Raw genomic sequence first — 24,142 nt, forward strand, 5'->3', positions numbered from 1 at the left:
CCATAATCATCGTGGCTTGTTGTTTAGAGTACAGTTGTGCAGATGTACAACTTCTAATTCATGCCCTATTGTTTCCCTCCATATGACATGCCATTTAAACTTGCCTGAATTATGTTAGCATTTGAAGAGGAACTCAGTCCTAGAAAGTTCCAAGTGACTTGCTCAAGATTACAAAATAGTCTGTGGCTAGACCCTGTATGTGCCCCTTCTCTCCCTTCTACATCCCAATTTTGGTAAATTTTCTGCCTCCTTTTTCTCCATTGAGAAGCTGTCTAATAGATAGTCTGTGTCCCATGTCCTAAAGAATTTTCTTCCCCAAATCACACCAGACAAGCTCTGCTCTAGGTTCCAAGACTTCAGGATTCTGAGAAATCCAACCTAGGTACATAGCCAACTGCTGATACTTCAGGTTGTGAATTGCCCATTTCCTTTGTCTCTCCTAATTCAGTGGTTCTCAGTTTTGTATGCTTAAGAATCACCTGTGGAACTTAAAATGTAAATTCATAGGTCGTAGCTCTATAACTTTTTAACAAGCACCTCATGGGATTCTGATGTTGGTACTCCTCTGGTCTGCAGCTAGTACAGCAGGGATTGATGATTTCTCTGTTGCAGACTCTGAGCTAAGCATACCATACATGTAATATCATTTAAGCATCCACTAACCTCCACTAGGTAAGTGTAATCCTTGTTTTACATAAAAGGAGACTGAGACTCAAAGAAGTTACGTGAATTGCCTTGTTAAGGCCATATTTTTTATTGCTTCCACTCAACCCTACTAAAGGGTTTGTTGGGGAGAAAGGGTGGATCTGAATGTCTTGGTAAAAGATTAGTTGTTTCATCAATTTTATTTCTACAACAAATATGAATGTTTTATGTGGCAGGCACTTGCATTGGCACTGGGGATACAGTATGAACAGGACAGACACAGTTCCTGCTCTCATGAAGGTTATCTCCTATCATATGAGCCAGCCATACAGCAAGTAATTATATAAGTACATTTTTATTATAGTTCTGATTGGTATTATTTATTTATTCTGTGTTTCTAGGTCCCTCTTTATCATTCAGTGGTTTAAAACTGACTGATAATAATTAATAGAACTGTGGAATCCATAATAATAAATTTGTTACAGGCAAGATCCTTCTTATTTTTTTCTTAACAATGTAAGTACCCATGTTTATTCCAGAGGCCACTGAAAATTGAAACATATGAGGCTGTGTGGTACAGATAAAGAAAACTAGACTGGGTATCTTGAGTAAAAGGTTTTTAGTGGTGGTGCTGCCACCAAGTAGCTGTGGAAGTACAGGCAAGTCTCCGACTCTTCCTGAGCCTTGGTTTTCTCATCAAGAAAATAAGTTGTTGTAGGTTTCCAATGTCACTTTATGCTCCAGGGTGTCTCTGAGTCTGTCATGGACTGAGATATGGGTAAAAGGGACTATTAAGAACTGTGGTCAAGACCAGATGTGGCCCCTGATTATATGTGTTTCCTGCAGGAACACCATGCTGAGCCTTTGCCTTGAGAATGCAGAGCTGAAAGAGCAGATGGGAGAAGCAATGTCTGATGGATGGGAGATCGAGGAAGACAAGGAGAAGGGCGAGGTGATGGTGGAGACTGTGGTAGCCAGAGGGGGTCTGAATGAGAGTAGCCTTCAGGCTGAGTTGAGAAAGCTCCAGGGAAAACTGAAGAGTGCCCACAACATCATCAGCCTCCTCAAAGAACAGCTGGTGTTGAGCAGCAAAGAAGGGAATAGTAAACTTACTCCAGAGCTCCTTATGCACCTGGCCAGGGAAATTGACAGAATGAACATGGAACTGGTTTGTCCTCCTGGGAAGCACCAATGCCAAGAGGTAGAGGATGTGACCATGAGGCCTTGCAGCAGACCCCAGAACCTTGACCTTGGGGCTGCCCTCAAAGTTGATGCCCACCAAGTAAGTGTGGGCATGGATGGAATGCAAAACACTTGGAGAAGGGCTGGAGATACTAGTTTTTACCTTAAATGGTTCCACCTTGTGGATTAGGAGGTACCAAGAGAAGGACACCTTTGTACACATGCAGTGATAATAATATTACACACACATTTAGCCTTTAGAAAGACTTTTACAATATTATCTCATAAATTCTTCTTGAATACTTAGTTTTCCAGATAATACACTAGGCATAAGCAATGGGCAATAAGACCTGACCTCTGCCCTTGAGGTACTCAATGTGACAGAGGAAGTATGGCACAAAAACAGATACCATATCAATAGGATGTGACAACTACCTTAATATAAGGATGCATCCAGTTTTGAGACAGCCCGGACAAGCAGTGTGTAATGACATCTCTTATCACTGCCAATTTTGCCTCAGCTCATCACAAGTGTCTGTTCCTGGGCCTCAAGAGGGGTTATTGGGATCCTCTTAAGGGAAGGAGCTTTGCTGAGGATTCAATAAAATGGAGAATGCAGAGGATTCTGCAAGGACCCTTGGGATAGGAATGCATGGAGAGATGAGTGAAGGTTTTACTCTCTTCTCTTTTAAACCACTGAGCAAATATTCATTGAGAGCTCCTCTGTAGAACTGATTGGACTGCGCTATGTGCTATAAATATAGAGATGAATAAAACATTATCTCAGCTCTCCAGGAGCTCCATCTGCAAAGCAAGTAACTGCCAAATGGCATGGGAAGGGCTGTGAGGGACACAAGAATAAAGTCTCCACAGGGCTCAGAGGGGGAAGTGGCTGTCACTGTACGAGGGACGATCTCAGACTGTCCTGATTCTTGTATTGGACCCTTTCACAGCTGAATAACCAGTCTGAGGCCCATGACCCTGGGCCTCAGTCAGAATTTAGCCTCCCAGGGTCCACCAAGCACCTGCACTCCCAGCTGGCACAATGCAGGCAACGCTATCAAGATCTCCAGGAGAAGCTGCTGATATCAGAAGCCACTGTCTCAGCCCAGGCTAACCAGCTGGAGAAATACAGAGTCATATTTAGTAAGTCTTAGATGTTCACTATTACTAAAGTGTCTTTCTTCTCCCTGAGAAGCTACATGTTTTACAGACTTGATTTTTCTTCCCAACTTCAAAACAAATTTAATCCTGACCATAGTTCTAGAATTGTGGAAGTGGATATTTTATTTCGCTTTGCAGATGGCAGAGAAAATCAAAGGAATAAAGCAAGGTTTAAAGTTTGCAGTAAGAGTATAGGGAGGAAATGGGCTAACATCTAGGTTTGCTGATTTCTAGTATGGTCAATAAAGTACCTTACCTCTCTCAACATATACTAATTGTTTCTCTTTACACCACATCAGCTTCTTCAAAAACATATCATCATTGTTGGTCTAACATCAGTGCTATCCAGTAGAACTTCCTACAGTTATGGAAATATTTTATATCTACCTCACATGTGGCTATTGAGCACATGAAATATGGCTAGTACAACTTGCAAATTTTAAGTTTAATTTAATTTAGTTTTTAAAATAAATTTTATTCTGTATATTTAAGGTATACAACATGATGTCATGGAATACATATAGATAGTAAAATGGTTACTACAGAGAAACAAGTTAATATATTATCTCCCATAGTTACCCATTTTTTGTGTGTGCCAAGAGCAGCCAAAATCTACTCATTTAGCATGAATCCCATATGTAGTACAATATTGTTACCTATAGTCCTCATGTTGTACATTATTCATTTAATTTTAATTAATTTAATATAAAATAGCCACATGTGGCTAGTAACTACCTTATTGGACAGTGCAGGTCTAGTTGTCTTGGACTCTAAATTAGTTTGGCTCCATTTAAACATTTACTGAGCCCCCATGGATAAAAGCCCTTACTAGTTTCACTGGGGTTTCCAGAAATCATAGTATGAAATACCCAACTTAATAGTTGTCCGGTCCCAACTAAGCCTAGGTTATCTGAAGGTTAGATCATCAGTGGCAAACACAGACTCATCCTGGTGGAGAGAAGTCCTGCTGCCCGGAGCAGATGGTCTTTTCTCTTACATGAGTCTGAAGAAGCATCTATTCTACTCTGGATTTGAGCTCCCTGCCCCTAAAGGCCAGGGTATGTGCCACTGAGTTCTAGGGTGTATGTGGGAAATTCAGATACTGTGTAACACGCTCTATCTCTTTCTGAGCAGAAGAATCCTTGGTGAAGCAGGACAGCAAGCAGGTCCAGGTGGACCTTCAGGACCTGGGTTATGAGACTTGTGGCCGAAGCGAGAATGAGGCTGAGCGGGAGGAGACCACCAGTCCCGGTAAGAGCACAGGTGTGGGGTGCACCTTTCCTCCCTGGAGTCAGCTGTTGGCCAATCCCACATCTGATGAGTAGGAGCTGGAGAGGGTATTGTGACTGAAGGGGACACAGGACCAGAGAAGGACAGGAAGTTTGAAGGAGAACTGTTGCCCAAAATGAGGGTGAATGTGAGTTTGAATTTCTATAAAATTTGAGCATACTGCTGTTAATAGAAAAAAGCAAAGTCCTATCCAACTGGTTATTATTAAAAAAAAATACTAAAGCCTACTTATTAAGGAAGAGACCAGATGAGCTTTTGGGGATATGCAAACCATAAGTTAAAAAAAAAAATTGTTTTGCATTATAAAAGGACTATAACCATAGGGCCACCCACCAAATCAAAACCAAGAAGAGGAGAAAAACACTCAACCTCACTCACCCCTGAGGCAGTGTAGTGTGGTGGTTAAGAGCAGAGATCCTGGTGCCAGACTGGTTGGTTCAAATCTCAGTTTGTGAACTTCTCTGTGCCTCAGTTTCCTCATCTGTTAAAGTGGTAATAAAGGAATGGCCTACCTCATTGGGTACTAATGTCAATCAAATGAGCAAATTCTTGTAAAACATTTTAGAACAGTGCCTTGCCCCTGGTAAAATGCTGTATGTTTGTCCTCATTCTGACTACCACTACCCTAACACAGCCATTGTTAATATGCTGATACATTTCTCTGAGGTCTGATTTTCCTATGCCTCTTTTTCACTTAATTGTAACCCAGTAAATTTCTAAATCGTTATAATATTTGGAGAGCAGCATGCAGGAACAACTTGTCCTAGAGTTCTTGTGGCCATTCTAAATATATAACCCCTATATATATTATATATTACATATATATTACATCTTACATAAGAGGCAAAAATGTGTGTGGAATGGACACAGGACATTGAAGGATTTGAATTCTGGCTCTGCCACATGCTAGTTTGATGCTAGTTTGAGTGATCTACAGCAAGCTAGTTTAACGCTCTGTAAGTTTTGGTTTCCCCAGTCAGTAAATAGAAGGTGATCATACCTAACTTGCAGGGCTGTTGGAAGGATAAGGAATACTACATTTGAATGCCTATATAGTGCCAGGGCTGAATAAAGTACTGCTTCAACTTTTGCTCTAGTAATTATAGTCCTTGCAACCCAATCTGCCTCCCCTTCAACAGAGTGGCCACAGCAGCACGTCTGACTATTATTCAGGAAGACATCTTTGTCTTTTTTTCAGAGTGTGAAGAACATGACAGCCTCAAGGAAATGATCCTGATGGAGGAGCTGTGCTCTGAGCAGGGGCTCCTGAACTCAACACTGGCCAGCTCTCCTGGGAAGAAGCTCTTGGAGAGCCAGCTGGGGAAGCAGGAAGAGTTCCAGGCATATGGAAAGTTGGGAGGCATCTCTGTCCTTCAAAAGGACATTAAAGAGCTGAAGGCCCAGTTGCAGAATGCCAACAAGGTCATTCAAAACCTCAAGAGCCGGGTCCGGTCCCTTTCAGTTACAAGTGATTATTCATCTAGTCTAGAAAGACCCCGAAAGCTGAGGGCTGTCAGCACCTTCGAGGGGTCTTCACCTCACAGTGTCACTGATGAGGATGAGGGGTGGCTCTCTGATGGCACTGGGGCTTTCTATCCCCCAGGGCTTCAGGCTAAAAAGGATCTGGAGAGTCTCATCCAGAGAGTATCCCAGCTGGAGGCCCAGCTCCCGAGAACCGGACTGGAAGGGAAGCTGGCTGAGGAGCTGAGATCAGTCTCCTGGCCTGGGTAAGGACGGCACTGTTGGGGCTCTTACTTGATTGATGATGTCTAAGTTTGTGCTTGGAGTAGGGTAGCCCTGACAGTTGGAATAGAGAACATATCAGGGTAATCAGAAGGGCACTTAAATGATAGGTAGACATAGGTCTGGAGGAAGGACAGGTAAATAACCCGCAGGCCATCAGATCATGGCCCACTGTTTGGGAGATATCAGGTCTCTGGGAATATATTAGTAAAGTGACAGTATATATGGTATATAACAATAAGACTAAAGTCAGACTGCCTGGGTTTGAATCCTAGCTCTCGTACTTTCTAGCTGTGCAACCTACTTAACCTTTTTGAGCCTTTGTCCTTACCTATTAATTAAAGATATTAAGAGAACCAGAAAGGGTGGTTAATAGGTTTAAATGAATTAATATAAGTGCTTAGTATAGTGCCTAACACATAATTATTATTGTTATTGATACTCTGTGTTGAAAAACACTGGGTAGATATCCATCTCGATATCTGTCCTGGTTATCTAATGCTAAGTTACAAAGCACACCAAAACTTAGTGGCTTCAAACAATAATTTATCATCTCTCATGATTCTGTGGATTGACTGGGCTCAGCTGGGTGTCTCTCAGAGTCTGTCATGCGGTCGCCATCAGATGGTAGCCAGGTCTGGAGTCAAATGAAAGGTTTGACTGGGCTGGATGTGGTTTCTTTATCCACATTTCTGGTGACTCTGTGCTCCTTGGTTTCTCACCTTCTCCAAGTGACTTCTTGTCCTCCAGGGTCCCACCTTCTGGCTTGGGTTTCTCATAGTATGGGGTCTCAGGGTAGTTTCACTTCTACGTGGCAGCCAGCTTGTAAGAGGCAGGAAGTGAGAGTTGCCAGGCCAGTTAAGTCCTGGACTTGGCACAGTTTCACTTCCACTGTATTATCTTGGTCAAAGTGGTCACAGAGCCTGCCCAGATTTAAGAAGGTGGAGGATAGCATTTACCTGCAGATGAAAGAGTGGCAAAGCCACACTGCAGAAGAGCATATATAATGGGAGATCATGTAATAGCCATCTTTGCAAAATAGTCTTCCACAGCATCATAGCAGAGAAGAAGTTTAACTGTCAGATGGTGTTTGAAGTACAAGACATGGAAGGTCCTATTTAAACTTAGGATTAAGTGATTCTAAGTATTTATTGAGTAACTGCTGTGAGCCTATACTATACTGGTGCTGTAAGGGATTTAAAATATGGCACTGTCTTTACCTTCACAGAATTTACAATTTATTTTTGGACATATAACTAACATATATATAAAACAGTTGAAGAACAGTGGCGTACTACATTTTTTGATGCAATAGTTTCTCAGAGCAGAATTTACTCTTAAATACTTCCTGTTGATTTTTTGCCAAAATTCAACTTAGGGGAGTTCCTTAGAGATGTTCTCACAACAATCTCTATAGAAGCCCCCATAACATATCATTCACTCTTTTCCATACTTACTCTTTCTTGTATTAGGAAATATGATTCCCTGATTCAGGATCAGGCTCGAGAACTATCCTACCTACGGCAAAAAATACGAGAAGGGAGAGGTATTTGTTACCTTCTCACCCAGCATGCCAAAGATACCGTAAAATCTTTTGAGGATCTCCTAAAGAGCAATGACATTGACTACTACCTGGGGCAGAGCTTCCGGGAGCAACTTGCGCAGGGAAGCCAGCTGACAGAGAGGCTTACCAGCAGACTCAGCACCAGTAAGTTGGCCACAAGACTTTGTAATACTATAGTCACTCCCACAGTCCCAGGCCCAGGTGGCCACCAGACCTCCACTGAAACTTTTTAACCAAGGTCCTGTTTCCACTTCTCCTCGGGGCCATGACAGGATCAAGACTGGCTGGTGGGGAGCATTGAGAGGAAACACATGGTTGGAGAAGCCATGGTTATAACTATAGAAATTTTATCACTCATGAAATGTGAACTTTGGGGCAAGAGGCAGCATCTATCATGTTAAGGAGGAGAAAGGGAGATGGAATTGAAGGGCCTTGTTATAGTGAAAAGAGCCCTGAACTAAGAATTGCAAGACCCAAGCTGTAGCCTGGATGCTGCCATCAACCTACTTTGGGTAAATGACTTATCCTTTCAGTGCCTCCGTTTTTTCATTTGTTGCATGATATTGTACATTCATGTACTTCAAATATGGAAAATTCACCATGTTCTTTTGGACATGGTTTAGGCATTGACTTTAGTAGTTCAAGGGCTATGTAGCTTATTATTAGAGCCCTTTGCTTAGAATTTCCAGACAGCATCCAAATACAGCAGGATCAAAATTAGGGGCCAACTAGCATATCTCCTTGTGGCAAGGACAGGGCTGTTTGTCATCCCCTCAGACACAAGGGCAGGCTCTACATGGAAGCTATGATGGGACACACAGTCGTGTATCTGGGAGCCAGTCTGTGGCAGGTCCTGGAGGCTGGAGTGTTCCAGAGGGCAGCTGGGCGAGTGCCTTATGATCAATGGGACAAAAGGCATTTTAAACTTTTGCCCTGATTCAGGGCAGAGGACGTCATGATGGTGCTCACCAGGTCAGGAAAGTTCGACCTGGTGAATTCAGGTGAGACTGCCAAGTCACTTCTCTAAAAATACAGCCTGAGGCCTCCCAGAATAATTATCCTGGACGTAGGCATAGTGTAATCACTATTCTGTGTATATACTGTATATATACTATATATAATACTAGACCGCTGTATTTGTAATGTGTGAAGTAATTTCTTACTGTTTCTTTCTGAATTTGGATTACAGAGGATCATAAAAGTGAGAAAGATCAAGCTGTACTTGAGCCACTGGCCCTCAGGTAATTCAGAATAGAATCTGGTAAAGGGATCAGGACTAAGGCCCAAGGAGACAAGGGTGGCTACAATTCACAAATCGGGTGGGGTGGGGGAAAAGGGGAGGAAAATGCTGAATGTAATGAATTCATTTATTCATTATACACCTTACTGTTGTTTTTAGTCACGTTCTTTATTTTCTTTCGGTATAATTCCATTGGTACATTAATTCTCCAGGCTTAGTAACCTAGAAGCAGTCTGACCTAAGTAAAAGTGAAGTAACTAGGTCTTAAAAGTCTTCTGCACCCCCCATGGTCTTCCCTGCTTTCTCCCATGTGTTTAACAACTAGGGTGAGCTTTTTGCAAGGTTGGCTTGTCCTGAGTTGGGTTCACAGCTAGTTTAATAGTCACCCAGTTTCCTTGGGAAAAAAAGAATTATATGATAGTATCTAGTGAAAGAGGCCTAGATAGTACAGATCCCTGGGAGGCTACGGTGCCTCAGGAACCAGTTTTCAATGAGTCACTGCATATAATGCGCTTGATAAAATATGGACTCAGAGTCAATTATAGTCACCAGTTTGAGCTCCCTGTGTCATGACTGTGCCTTAGACCACATAAGTGCTTCTCAAAGTATCTGTGGTGAAGGACAAGGTGTTTTGTTTTTGTTTTTTGTTTACATTTCTAATCCATTACAGACACATACCATGGTCTGTACTTCAATCAACTAGATGACTACATTTATCATCCTCTTGGATGTCAAGACAATGTTTTGCTCTATGTTTCTCAATGCTTACTTTCAGTTTTTGCACTTGTCTTGGAGATGGTAACAAAGAGTTCTCAGACTGCAGTTGTTCCAGGAGACTATACTCTAAGCAGCAGTGCCTTAGAGAGCTAGCTGCATCTCTGCTAATCCTCAGTAGATTATGTGGCTGGTGCACTGGGTAGCTACAGTTCTGTCTCCATCTGCAAAGAATAATCAAAATAACTCATCTCTAGTTAGAGGATGAGTTATTTTAATTATTCTCTATAGGAATGGTCATCTTGGCTTGTGTGGCTTTTCCTATGAGCCTTAGTCAGAACTACCTGGTCTGGGTGACCTTGTTTTCACCTGTTTTCTGCCCTCTTCCCATCAGGCTCAGCAAGGAGCTGCAGGAGAAGGAGAAAGTGATTGAAGTCCTTCAGGCCAAGCTGGATGCCCAGTCCCTCACACCCCCCAGCAGCCATGCCTTGTCTGACTCCCACTGCTCTCACAGCAGCACCTCCTTCCTGTCCGATGAGCTGGAAGCCTGCTCTGACATGGACATAGCCAGCGAGTACACACACTATGAAGAGAAGAAAGCTTCATCTGGTCACTCAGGTAGCCTCCACTTTCTGAGTGGTACCATCTTTATCTAGATGGAGAGAAGACCTTGGGAGCAAGGACTTTTGGGCTCTACCTTGGTGTATATCAAGCTAGGACCAAGTGCTAAGCACAGGTCCAGTGGGTCAGGATATTTGCTCTGCTCCTGACTCTACAAGTTACTTCCGTCACTCTGGCCTTCACCAGCATGTACGTACTGTTGGACCCAAGGTGATCCATAGTAGGGAGAATGAGAAGATCATGGCAGACTTTTCTTCCCCACTGAATCTTTCTGATAGATCTCCTTCTATCAGATGGAACATCATATCTTTCCTGCAATTATCTTGCTACTTACAGTTCCAGAGTTGTGTCCCCTGAGTATCAGTGGGTGTCCTCAGATGTTACCAGTCTTGCCTAATATTTTGGGGGTGCCATTTTCATGGTTTCAGGGCTCTGGGCCCCACTATCACCCCTAAGGTGGTTTGCTTCACTAAAGGAGCTGTATGCAAGCAAGAAAAATGAACATTGGTAACAGTACTTATTCATGGTGCTTTCCCTGAAAGCAAGACTCTAGCTGTGGTACCTCTGGTTAAGTATAAGGCCAGGATTCCAGTTCTCTGTAGAACACCAAATATTTTCTTTCATTCATGGGTTTTATAGATTCCATCCATCATTTGAGTCATTCTGCTGTATTGTCTTCTAAACCATCAGCAACCAGTGCATCTCAGGGGGTTAAGGCCGAATCCAACAGCAACCCTATCAGCTTGCCAGCCCCCCAGAGTCCCCCCAAGGAGGCCAGCCAGGCCAAGCCAGGTATGCAGCAGCCAGAGGGGCAGTAGCTTCATCTCCTGTCCCTCAGCTGCCTGTTTGATTTTTCTTTCGGGACACAGGTTTGGACTGTTAAGGGCCTGTGTGCATCAAATCCTACACAAAATCAAGAGACCATCCTCTTTCACCAATTGTGTCTGGTTTTTTTTGTTTGTTTTAAATATTTTAGAAAATAAGTAATAGGCTTTGATCTACATACTGATTTTGACTAACAGTTGGCTAATCATTTTTAAATGCACATTTTCATTTCTTTCTCTCATTTCACCCTGGAGAGCAAAGATGCTAAATGTTTCTCCCAGGATTACAACAGCCAAAGAATGAAAAGAAATTCACATCTACTGATCCCCTATACATGTTACCCATTTAATCTGCACAGTGATCCTCTGCAGTAGGAGGTGCTACTTCATTTGCTTCAGCATCCTCAGACAAGATTCTGTTCACATTGCTTCACTATTCATGGATTTGCAGTCTTTACTATGTACATGGTGCATATCCTGGGGGCAATTAGAAGGGCACATTTCATTTACATGCCTCTGTTTAGTTGCCAGGAGGTATACTGTTCACGCACAGCTCTGCATCAGGGATGGCAGGAAAGGAGCAAACCTTATCTTTACCTCCAACCTCCTGCCATAACTTGCTGCCTTCAGTGTGGTTTGTGGTGAGGTTGGACTGGGGTAGAGGTGCTCCCAAAAAGCACCACAGTGCTTTTTTCTGCCACCCTCATCTTTCCTGAGGGCAACTGAACCAAAATCTTAAGGAAGAGAAAGTGTTCCGACTCTTTCTGAGCCTGGGCTCAATGTTTCTGGGACAGAGTAGGCAGCACCTGGATCAGGAGATCATGGGGAAAAGCTGTTTGCCCAGAGCTGTAGACATATGCTTAAATGCTTTGGATTCAAACAGAGTAGGAGGTCAAGGGTTTTAAAGAATGCCTGAGCTGGCTGGTTAGTTCAGCTGGTTAGAGCTGGTGCTGATAACACCAAGGTCCAGGGTTCCATCCCTGTACTGGCCAGCCACCAAAAAAAAAAAAAAAAAAAAAAAGTCAGAGTGCCTCCCCAAAGGATGCCTGGGCTGTATTACTTGGTAATTTGGGTGTCTTTGCTGTCTTACATGGTGTCAGCATCATCGACAAGGAATGTGTTTTAGAATGTAATCTCTACATTACACATTCCCCAGAGGTCAGTCTTGGCTTCTGCTCCCTCCATTGGCTACCTGCCCTGTAAATGTTTTCAAGAAAGAGAAAACAGATTCAAGCATTGGAAATTTCTAGGGTTCCTAAAGACATGTCTGTAAATAGGCTGCTTAATGATCACCTGGGAAGATTTTTTTAAATGCAAATTTCCAAGGCCTACTCCCAGAGTCTGTAATTCTATAAGTCTGCATTAAGGCCTAAAGAATCTGCATGTCTTAAGAGCTTTTCCTAAATGATCTGAATGCCAAGACAGGTTTGCAAGCCACTCTACCAACGCCATTATTTTTGTGTCTAAGCTACTCTTTCAAGGCGTCTATTTTTCAGTTCGTGAATGAACACATTGATTTGGGATTCTGAAGTTTGTCTCCTGCCCTTCTCAGGATGGGCCCTGATGCTTTCAGAGGAGGAATATTAGGTGTAGGGAGAGTCTTGTCCCAGGGGCAAAAATTGTACATGCTGGGAGCAGCACCCTTGAAAGCATTTAGGCACAGCCATCCTGACCTGTCCATGCCCAGGATTGCTGGGGTGGGGCTCAGAAATGTCATCTTGATTTCTGTAGCCAATTGCTTTCAAGGTGAACATAGAATATGTATGTAGAATAGCCCCAGCAGAGGAAAAGGAGGAGGGATCAGCCATGCCAGCCTCTTTGGTAGCAATGATCACCCTCGGCTGTCTCAGTCTGTACTACATTAAGTGATGTCTAGTCAGGGGAAGACTTCACGTTTTTAATCTTTTACCCATTCTTTTCTCTCACTTTCTCTCTAATGATGTGTCTCATTTCTCTTTAACTTTCTATTTTTAGGCTTTCATTTTAACTCCATACCCAAGCTGGTTACCTTCCCCCACGCACCATTGCCCTCAGCTCCATCCAGCTGCCCGCCTTTCAGGCCCCCTGGCCCTCCCCTATTTGGCTGCTGTGAGACACCAGTGGTCTCCTTGGCCGAGGCTCAACAGGAGCTGCAGATGCTGCAGAAGCAGTTGGGAGAAAGTGAGCACTTCCACTGCATTTGTGTGCTTGTGAATGGCAGCCCCACATGGTTTTGCTCTGCATGGCTTTGGCTTGATGACAGAGTTTTAAAAAGCCACCTAGGGTCACATGTTATAAGGGGAAGACTGAGGGAAAGCTTTGCTTGCTTTTTCTGGAAATGTACTTACTGCTATCTTTTGGGCATGTGTGTCTCATCAGTTAAAGGATATATATGTTGAGGAGGCTCTAGACCTCAGGCTCATACACTATTGATAGTGTTAGATACTACCAAGCATGCTGAATCCCTGACAGACTAGTGAAATGTTTACTGGTAGGGGATGAGAGAGAGATTTTATGCTTTACCTATGCAGGATAATGGGACCGTGAAAAAGATGGTCACATTCAGTGGGCTCCTTTTTGTGGCTATTATATCCTCCTGCTGTGAAGTGCTTTTAATTAAGTTCAGTTCCTGACATCATTAGGTTGGAGCAAAAAGGGGTGGTGGTAGAGAGATTTGGGAGTGGAGGTGACAGATCCCCTTTTCTTATTGTACGAGGTTCATCCCTGCCCCAGGACAGGTGACACAAGGGCAGCTAGGATCACAAGCACAGGCTGTGATGTCTGATTGTGAATTCTGTCCTCTGACTTCCAAAGATAGTTGATTTTGTGTAGTCACATAATTCAAAAATGGTGAATAGTAATCTTTCATAAAATGGCTTGATGTATTTTTATAGGCCAAATGCCTCATCATACATTTTTTTCTGTGTGTGTGTGTGTTCATTTCTAGCTCAGGGAAAAAGAAGGAAAAAAACCTCACATGATGAATTTGCTCTCCAGTAGTGCTTTTTAAAAAACCTGAAAAACAGTCTGAAATCACCTTAAAACCACATTCTGTGCCTCTGAAGAAGCTTGGGTGAGACAGAGATTGATGGCAAGGGTCATCATGCCAAGGGTGTCCAGTGACCCAAGACCACAGACAAGAATTTGTATCTCTGAAGCCCCAAATGCCATTTGGACCAGACTGTTTTTTGTCATTGTTGACTCTGAAAATAGATACTTTGTCTAGTCTTCCCCCAGTTTGATTTTCAGAACCAGCTAGACCAAGACCATTTTCAGGAGAGTTTGTACATTCCGTAAGCATGGTAGTCTAAAAGGCTAACTCTTCTGCTTATTAGCTTTACACAGGTACAGCAATTGAGGGCTTCCTTGTTCAAGTGAAGTTACTTGTTCAAGATCAGTCATAAGTGAGATAGATGGGCTTGAATCTGGTCTTCTGCTCCAGGTTCCATGTTTTCATTATACCAATTTTTGTTAGGATGGTTTTGTTACCATCCTGCTAAGAATGTAGGGCTGAGCTCAGTGGTACAAACTGTAGGCAACTTGCAACAATCTTTTCTCTCTTTAGAGACCAGTGGAAGGTGCTGATGTTTCTAACCTAAAACTTGTTATTTTAGCAGTTCTGGCACCAACAGTTGATGTGTAACGAATGTGTTCCATGCCAAAAGGGCAAGAGAATTCTCGAGCTTCCATTTCTTTCCCTTGCCTTCTTTTCCTTTATCTTTCTACATTTGTCAACTTGTCTTTGTTGCAAGGGAAGGTTGAAAGGAGAGCATTGTGCATGAAAATGGGTCTGTTGTTGTGCCCTGAATTGGGATCACATCTAGTCTGAGGTGACTGACCAGAGTTTGGATGGTCCCAGCCTTGGCGAGGAAGCTTATAGCTCTTTCTTTTCCTACTGAAGGCATGGTCTTCTCCAAGGGACCATTGCTTACCAGTGCTCGTTGTTTGCTCTGAACCAATTTTCCATGTCAACAGTCATGCATGGCGATTTCTCAGGTGTCTGTGGGGCTAAAATCTCCTTGTGCAAGAGTCTGTATGGTGTCTTTGCATGGTTTAGGGCATGTGCTCTACATTGTGTTGCCAGGGGAGAGTGAAACTTAAGAATACTGATCACTGTTACTGATAGAATTGGAACCTCCCATGACCTTGGTTAAAAAGTAAGCTGACTGCCTACAACCACTGATTTCTCCCTTTGCCTTGTGTTGGGGTGGGGTTGATGGGGATATGAAAGAGGTAGGAAATCTTACCATTACTGAATCCATACTAAAATTTAGGCACTTAAAATTTTCATCTCCCTCTAACTCATAGTGATCCTAATGAACATCTAGTATTTTACAAATTGGAGAAGGAGAGACCCATGATAATACCTCTCAAACTTTGCTGCCTATTAGAATCACCTAGATTGATTTTAAAACATCCACAAGATGTGTCGCATAACAATTAAGGCAAAATATCTAAGGGCTCAGGTATCAGTATTTTTTTTTTTAACCTTTCCTCAGGTGATTCTCGTATGTAGTCAAATATGAGAACCAGTTACAAATGGGGATAAAAATTGGCTAATGGCAATTGCATTAACCCCTCTGAGGAGTCTGACTTGGTTGTAGAAAATGGAGACTTCACTCCTGTTTGCTTAGGGGGAGCTATCTGTCTGTTCTGCTACCTGTGTTGATAATCCCTGGAAGAAAGAAGACTTCTGAATTTTTTTCCTAAACTATGGCCCTGCCTAACTCTCTTTCTTTGGTCCCATTCTGGGCTGCATTTTACATAGAAACAGAGATGATGGGGCTCAAGAGGAAGGCCTGTGGTTTCATAGGATCCATGAAGGCATCAGCCTGTGAAATGAAAGGTCCTACCTCCCTCCTTTAAATAGTGTTCAATGATTCTCTGGACAAGAGTGATGACATTTTGCAGTTCCTTGAATCACATTCGATGGGATCCAAAATACCACTTGCCTTACATAGAACCTTCCCCAGCCTCAGCAGAGTTCTTCAGTATGGAGGAATTGGGGCCACATATCCAGCTGAATTTCATGTCCCCTCTCTCCTCTGAAAACCACAAGGAGAAACTGGTTAGCTTCTGGGGAAGGCAAGTATTCACAGGCAAACAAATGTTTCTCAAAGGTATGCTCAATACTATATCCCATTACCCTCTTGACTCCTAATTCTGGGAGTGAGTCCTACTTCTGTAACTTCCCTGGACTTTGTCATGAGGAATTATAGTAGGATCCTTGAGTGGGGCCACTGGACTTTTCCTTCATGTACACTGGTAGTTTTCAGATACTTTACCCATCCATTACCTCTTGGTATCTCATGCTGGGAAGTACGAAGGGTGAAAGTTATAACTTTTAGGTTATGAGTCATCATCTAATTGGTGTTCCACAGTGGACTGGGATCTTTGACATCCCACATGTCTCCTTTTAGTCTCCATTCCTAATAATCACATGCTTCCTTGCTGATCCTTTCCTTCTGATACCCTGTTTATTTCTCACTCATGTTTCTTTTTGCCCAGGTGTCAGCACTGTTCCTCCTGCTTCCACAGCCACTTTGCCAAGAAACCATTTGGAAACCAGCTGTTCCCATTACCTCAACCCTGCCCAGCCTCACTCTCCTCTAAGGGGTACCATAGAACTGGGAAGAATCCTGGAGCCTGGGTACTTGGGCAGCAGTGGCCAGTGGGACATTATGAGGCCTCAGAAGGGGAGTATTTCTGGGGACCTGACCTCAGGCTCCTCTGTTTACCAGCTTAACTCCAAACCCACAGGTAAGCACAAAGCTGAGAGGGTCAGCCTTTGAAATGAAATCTCATCCAGAGTCTACTCTTTTCTTACCTAGGCAAGGCTTTTTAAAATTTCTCCTCTAGTCCTTGGCTCACAGAGTGGGTATAAAATGAAAGGGCTGTGTCAGTACTCAATCCTTTCTGAGTACTAATCCTTCATTCTCCCTGCTCAGGGTCTTGGTGCTCTGCAAGGACATGGGAAGGTCAGGGACCCAGCTCTTGTGCTTTCACATTGATGTCCTTCTCTCTTCCTGCACCCTGACCTCCTCACAGCCCACTCTCTTAGATGCTTCCAGAATGCCAAGCATAGACATTCACAGGAACTCTCTTCCATCAGTCAAGAATTGTTACAGAAAGGGACACAGCTTCCCCATCCCAATAATAAAATCAGTAATACCACTGGAGAGGTGTAGCTAAGCAGGCAAATGCTGGGATGGAGCTCAGTTCCATCAGTAAGACAATTCTAATATTCAGAAAAAAGACTGATCCCAGAGCAAAATGGTGCAGTCAATGTAGTCTGTCATTAGCATCCTTCCTACTTCTCTTTTCTGCATCTTTTGTCTTTCCTTGGGGGTGTTCCTTCCTCTTCCCTAGTCCACCTTCATATCCCTAGATCCTTGCAGGCTCTCCTTTCTTCCTACCATATTAAAAGTGATTTGAGGGAAGAATTCAGTATCAGTCATTAGCCACATAGGGTGAGTTTGAGGTCATGAACTTTTACCTTATGCCTTCTCTGTAAGGGTGGGAGGAATGGCTTTGTGCCTTGCTAAAGAGTGTTCAGTCATATATGAGTGAGAAGGAAGGTATCAGAAGAAAGGTGGAGTGAGGTCTTTCTATCATCCTCAAACTTACACCCAGGAGCTAGCCATACGTTTCCAGATGCCATGCAGGCCCTATCCAGAGCCTTCAGTTATTTTTCTAAAACATGTGGCACTCCCTTCCACTTACCAGATCCCTGTGTGGGGGAGGCCCATGGTGTTTCCTCAGCAATGGGCCATCCTGTGTTTGAAAGCCCACTTACTCTATAAACAAAATTATCTGTCCCCTGGGTACCCATGTAGAAGGTGCAGTTGGCAGAAGGTTGGTGATATTTAGGAGTCTTCCTGAGAGGCCCCTGCCTTAGCCCCACCCCCTACCTCAACTAGTAACCGGGATTCTCCATCTCCCACCTCTCTTCATGTCCTGGTGGGATGGCTGCAGGGGCTGACTTGTTGGAAGAGCATCTCAGTGAAATCCGGAACTTGCGCCAGCGTCTGGAGGAGTCCATCTGCATCAATGACCGCCTGCGGGAGCAGCTGGAACACCGGCTCAGCTCTACTACCCGTGGAAGTGGTAGGAGAGGCCCAGGTCTTCCTGTTTCTGGCCATACTTAGGGAGCTTCTGGAGGGAGGGCCCATAGGCAGAGCTTCACAGTTTTCAAAGCACTTTGGTTTGCTTTACTTCACTTGCTCCTTACAAACAGTCCAGCAAGGGAGGGGGAGCAAGTATTGTTATTCTACTTTATGGATGTATCTGAACTTAGAGAGTAACTTTCCTCAAGGCCGAACTAGGTCTGGTCCCCAGAGTCACCTAACTTCTCACCCCATCCTTAATATGCTTATATATTGCCTGCTGATTCTCTGTGCCCTTGTCATGTAACTGGCAAGTGGTAGAGCCAGGTCTGCAGGGGTCCTCCCCCTGCCACTTTACCAAGCTGTTCTTTCTTCCCACAGTCTCCTCCCAAGCTGCTGTCACTTGGAGGCCATCTCTCCCACACATCATTTTCCCACCCAGACTACGGCAGCAGCTATTTAGAGAAAGGGCCTCCTGCACAATTGCAGTTATGGCACATGACAATGCATACAAAGAATCCTCTGAGAAGAGGCACACAAAAACCAGGCATTCAGCTCATCATGCTTTATTTAGTCCCAGGCCTTCAGTCCCCAGGGTTTTCTGCTGGGTTGGGACAGTATCTTTGGGTGATTCAGAATGGGAAACTTTTGAAAGCATCTGTTACCCAAATGTATACTTTCTGGGACAGGATCCACCACTAACTTCTACAGTCAGGGCCTGGAGTCCATACCTCAGCTCTACAATGAGAACAGAGTCCTCAGGGAAGAAAACCGGAGCCTTCAGGCTCAGCTGAATCACCTTTCCAGAGGTGGGTGATCAAAAACCACAAACTGTGATCACTCCTAGGTCCTTTTCTTCTTGGCCACACCAATCTTCAGTTGGAGAAGCAAAGAAAAGAAGGTGGAGATAACAGAGCTCTCCAGATCCACCAAGGCCAAATTGTTATAGCTATTCTCAGTCTAGAAAGGGCTGTTTCCTAAGAGGTCCCCACTATGAGCCCTCACACTCCTGTGCTCTGGAATGAATAGCTCTAGGAAATCCATCACATCTGTACAAGCCCACCTGCATGTACCCAGAGTCACTAGCTATCAAACTGGATACCAGTTTGGTATCTGTTCTTCCTTCCCCCTACTCAGAGCTGATTTGGATCCAGGAAAGGAAGGAATGCAAGTGCCTATATTCCTTCTCATGTTCCTCCAGACTTTACTGCAGTTCTGTGTGTCCTTCCTGGTCCTGTTCTGCCATCCCTCTACCTCCTCACCATATTCCCTCACTCATACACTCAGGGCTCCTCTCTATTGGTACTTCTAAGACTTCACATTGGGATGCACAAGCAAATGTCCTCCAGAACTTGCCCAGCCCTATTCAGTGAGCATCCATACGTGGGCATCATTTCCCATATGGGAGACAGCTGACCTTAGTGTTAATTAACTTAATCAAATCAATGTATTATCAATAACAAATTATTTTTATTTACAAATATTTACTGAACAGCCATAAAAAGACTAAGAATAGTATCCAAAAGGATTAAGCCCAGAATGAAGGAATGCTTGTGGAAAAGGAAAAAGACATCAAGAAATATTTCTAAATTAGCCACCCAGAGCAAGAAGACTTGAGAGGAAAGGTCACTGCTTGGGGAAGATAACAAAAGTTAATAGATAAGAAAGAAGGCAGAGCTACTAAACTGCTATTGCATGCTAGGAAAGACTAGACAGACCTCACAGGTGAGAAGAAAGTAAGTGTTTTAAATAAGTACAATTTGCCAGGCCCAGGTGAATTCCTCCCAAGAGGGCTGACTGAACCTACAAAGTCCCTCTCAATAATCTTTGAGAATTTGTGAAGATTACAAACATGCTGCAACTTCAAAAAAGACCAAACATCCCAATTTTCAAAAACATGACAAAAATGTATTCTGAAAATGATACGTAAGAAATCTTGATTTTGATCTTTGGCAAACTTAAAGAATGGATTATTGACCAGATGGTCTGTGAGCACTTAGAAAATGGTGAGTGATAGCAACCACAATGTTCTCTCTAAGAGCAAGATAGGCCATAGTAAATCATTGGAATGAAGGGCTTTGCAAAGATGGAGGTGCACATTCCCCAGGGTGTGTGAATACAGTGAGCTAACACTCTCTTTGCCCACCAACACAGAGCCTTCCTTCCCTTTGTCTTAATTCTAGTTGTCAGGACGGATGTGCTTGCACTCCTCTTCCTGCTGATCTTTGCCTCCAAATATAAATATTACTGTGTTTTGCTCCCCAGAGCACTCCCAGGAAACAGAATGCCTAAGAGAGGCTCTGCTCTCCTCCCAATCCCGCCTTCAAGAGCTGGAAAAGGAGCTGGAGCATCAGAAGGTGCAAAGGCAGCAGTTTTTGGAAGACTTGAAGGAGAAGCAGCAGGAGATCTCGCATTTCAGAGAGGAACGTCTATCCCTCCAGAAAAACGACTCCAGGTGAGAGCTGACCCATTCATAGGGATGGTGGCTCCATTTTCAGGCTTAGGAGAAGAAATATTGGCAATACAGTGTCCTCTTTCGGAAACATCAGTTTCCCCTCTCTTGTTCCTGATTTATGTGTGACTTTGAGCAGAAGAAAGGAATTCTCTGGGATTGCCTTTTTCACTCAACAGTTAAGGGAGTAAAATCCTGTTATAGAAGGCTTTAGCATATCAGAGACTGGAGAAAGAACATTGCCATGCTTCCAGTTAGATATAGGACATTAGTCTCACCATAAACCAGAAGCTTCTACCCCAGCCATGATGCTTGTCCCCAACACAAGGCCTATAACTGCTTGTCAACATGAATAGCACTGTAGGAGCAGTAAGAAGACAGTGCTGGTGTATCTGTTCAACTCCTAGCTGATGTAGCCAATGGTATGACTTTAAGCAAAGTTACTTTACCTCGCCCAACCTCTATTTCCAAATCTGAGAAATAAAAATGATGGTCTTCATGATCCCTGAGTCGACATCTGGGGCTAAAACTCTCTGTTGCAAAGGATGGCTCACTGCTTATTGCCCTGGTGTGGCTGAGGGGCCCTGCCATCTCAGTGGGTCCTTGCTTCTCCCCTGGCAGGCTACGGCACAAGCTAGCCCTCCTGCAACAACAGTGTGAAGAAAAACAGCAGCTCTTCCAGTCCCTCCAGTCAGAGCTACAGATCTACGAGGCACTTTATGGCAATTCTAAGAAGGGGCTGAAAGGTATGTGTTCTCCCTTACTTCCACCCATGAGCTTCCTGCCCTTGCTCAGGATACCAGTGAGGCCTTCCTTTGGGAATTGTGGAGATCATGGGAAGGTATAGAGTTCTGTTTCAGAAAACCCCCAGCAGGCCTGGGGCTCCCAATAAGAACACGGGGAGCTACCATACACAAAGTGCAAGGGTGAGTGTTGGTGACATGAGCAAGATCCAGCCTGGACATCCTTGACAGTGGGTCACTTCACCCACTTAACTTCACCCACTTAGATGGCCAGACACAAGCTAATCATTGTATAGATTTTACCATTTTTTTTTTCAATGCAAGGAACTCTCCTAATGGGATCATCATTTGAAAAGGTTTTGACTCTTATAAATAATACATACTGCCAACCCATGCAGCCAGTGTAGCAGGCAATCTACTTGTGCTCTGACCCTTTTCCAGTGGAAAAATTAAAAGATAGAAAAACAAAGAAAAAGCAAAAACAAAGCTTACAGAAATATCACTAATAGATCTTAAATTTCAGGCCTGGATTTGAAATTAAGCACTCTTAATGAGGACTATTTTCACCTGTTGAAATAATAATGTAGTATTTGAGATTCTTGACATATTTCCTCATTCTTCTTCAAATGGAGATGGGTATTTGAAACATAATGTTAATAAGTCAAGCAGGCTGGACCAAAGCTCTGACATTCATGTGATAAAATTTAGCAAAGATAAAAAACAATATCCTGAGTGTGATTAAAAACATCAGTGGTATAAATACAGAATAGGAAGGGCTTTCTTTATAGCCATTTATAGGTTGGATGGTGGAAGAATTTTGTAGAAACATTTTTACAGAAGGAAGTTACAGACCAGGGGTTGCTAGAAAAGCCAACTCATCCATAGACCACAGTATGTAAGTGTTATGTCTATATGGTAGACCATGTCTGAAATATTGTTAAACTGAGGGCCACCATTGTATAAAAGTAACATTGACACAGTATGACATGTGATGAAGATAGGGACAACAATGGTGTGGGACCAGAAATCTCAAACTGATCAAAGAAACTAAAAAATTTTAGGCTTGGAACAGATCATAAGGAGATGAGAATTGGCCTCAAATATTTGAAGAACTGTCTGGTGAAGAACTGATGTGTTTTGTGTCCCTTCAGAGGGCCAAACAAAAGGTGAAGGGCAGTGGAATTAAGATTAGAATTTTCCCCATTTAGGCAAATTTGAATTTTCATAAAATCTGATTTAGTTTTGTAATTTGCTAAAAAGAAGTTGAACTAGAACTTTATGAAGTATGGGGGGACGAGCTGAGGGCAGCTCCTGCAGACTGCTGGCAGGAGTACAAGGACCTCAGAAGCCTAGGGCAGTGCCCAGCAACAGACAGCAGGAGTGCGGGGCACCATTGTATGGGCAGCCCACTGCTGCTGCAGACACTGCCACTGCATGGGTGGTCTGCCACAGCCACTTCCACAGCCACCATCACTGAAAGAGGAGCCTGCTGCCACTGCCACCACAAGAGTGGCCTGACACCACAACAGCAGTCTCCACCACCATGCAGGTTTTCCTGCTGACCCCTCAACTACAGGGTCACCAGTGGAGCCTGAGGACAGAGGTGAGTGAGTGCAGACACACAACCCAGTGGCCTAACCCATAGGGGCAATTATACTGCCCCCCCATATAGCATACCTGGACTGGGGAGTATGTATGTAGCCCACATGACTGTTTTAATCCAGGGAGAGACATATGCAGAACCCCTGGAGAGTGCAGAAACCCAGGATAACCAAATAGAGTAAAGAAAATTCCCAACCAACACCAACCCATCTCCTAACTGGGAGAAGCAAGGACCTAGGAGGAGTTAATGGCTGTAGGAAAGAGGAAAGAACAACCTGACCCAGGGTCACCCATTCAAACTAAGGAGCTCCAGTATACCCCAGTGTGCCCATCAGGGTCATGAGATGTTAGCTGGGGTGCCAACAAGCCAGCCCAGAGTCATCCACCCCAGCCAAAGACTAACAGGACACCCAGGCACTTCTCCCAAGAACTTGTGAGCTCACTCACATCCTTGATGACCTAACACAGTGTCACCAACCTCAGCAGGGGATCACAAAGTGCCATAGTGCCTAGGCCATGGAGACACTCACACACGATTCTGACATTGAATACAGCCAAATACCCACATGGAGACTACACTACTGCATCTACCCAGAACCAATACTAAAACACCCTATTCAGTGGTCAATATGAAAAACATTTACAAGTGGAAGTCTCTTTCCTCAAAGCCCACTCCAGAATAACAGAAGCAACTGCTCTACCAGATGACCAGACATCAATGTAGAAATGCTGGAAATATGAAAAAACAAGAAAATATGATGCCACCAAAGGAATAGAATAATTCTCAAGTACTAGACCCCAGAGAGCAGGAAACCCTTGAAATGACTAAAATGGAATTATAAGCAACAATCATAAGGAAACTCAATGAGGTACAAGAAGACTCAGTTAGATGACACATGAAATGAGAAAAACTATCCAGGATATAAAGAAGGAAATTTACAAAGATTAGTACCTTAAAAAATAATGTAGCAGAACACTTAGAATTGAAGGATTTATTCAACAAAATAAAACAAAACATAATTGAGAGCTTAAACAGCAGACTAGAGCAAGCAGAAGAAAGAATTTCTGATCCTGAAGCCAATCTTTTTGAAATAACACATGCAGATGAAAGAAAAAAAAGAATAGGGCCAGCCCTGTGGCTCACTCGGGAGAGTGCGATGCTGGGAGCGCAGCGGTGATTCCGCCGCGGGTTTGGATCCTATATAGGGATGGCCGGTGCGTGGGCAACACCAAGCCAAGGGTTGCGATCCCCTTACCAGTCACACACAAAAAA

General features: G+C 43.6%; 1 protein-coding gene across 17 annotated transcripts in view; it reads left to right on the plus strand.

Moving 5' to 3' along the window:
• The window catches only part of PDE4DIP (phosphodiesterase 4D interacting protein), a 181,160-nt gene that overhangs the window by 138,815 nt on the left and 18,203 nt on the right, over positions 1–24,142 (plus strand). For 5 of the 17 annotated variants that reach the window (XM_063106508.1, XM_063106509.1, XM_063106519.1 and 2 more), the window contains exons 27-41: positions 882–980; positions 1,492–1,927; positions 2,781–2,973; positions 4,126–4,242; positions 5,480–6,008; positions 7,497–7,732; positions 8,778–8,829; positions 9,937–10,160; positions 10,803–10,955; positions 12,962–13,147; positions 16,475–16,726; positions 17,942–18,088; positions 18,762–18,881; positions 20,338–20,527; positions 21,146–21,270. In XM_063106508.1, coding sequence (XP_062962578.1) covers positions 882–980; positions 1,492–1,927; positions 2,781–2,973; positions 4,126–4,242; positions 5,480–6,008; positions 7,497–7,732; positions 8,778–8,829; positions 9,937–10,160; positions 10,803–10,955; positions 12,962–13,147; positions 16,475–16,726; positions 17,942–18,088; positions 18,762–18,881; positions 20,338–20,527; positions 21,146–21,270 — 3,059 coding nt within the window. The remainder of the gene's footprint in view (positions 1–881; positions 981–1,491; positions 1,928–2,780; positions 2,974–4,125; positions 4,243–5,479; positions 6,009–7,496; positions 7,733–8,777; positions 8,830–9,936; positions 10,161–10,802; positions 10,956–12,961; positions 13,148–16,474; positions 16,727–17,941; positions 18,089–18,761; positions 18,882–20,337; positions 20,528–21,145; positions 21,271–24,142) is intronic. The other 12 variants (XM_063106510.1, XM_063106515.1, XM_063106522.1 and 9 more) reach the window with 7 other exon arrangements.

Source organism: Cynocephalus volans, chromosome 8, assembly GCF_027409185.1.
Source record: "Cynocephalus volans isolate mCynVol1 chromosome 8, mCynVol1.pri, whole genome shotgun sequence".
Classification (NCBI taxonomy): Eukaryota; Metazoa; Chordata; class Mammalia; order Dermoptera; family Cynocephalidae; genus Cynocephalus; species Cynocephalus volans.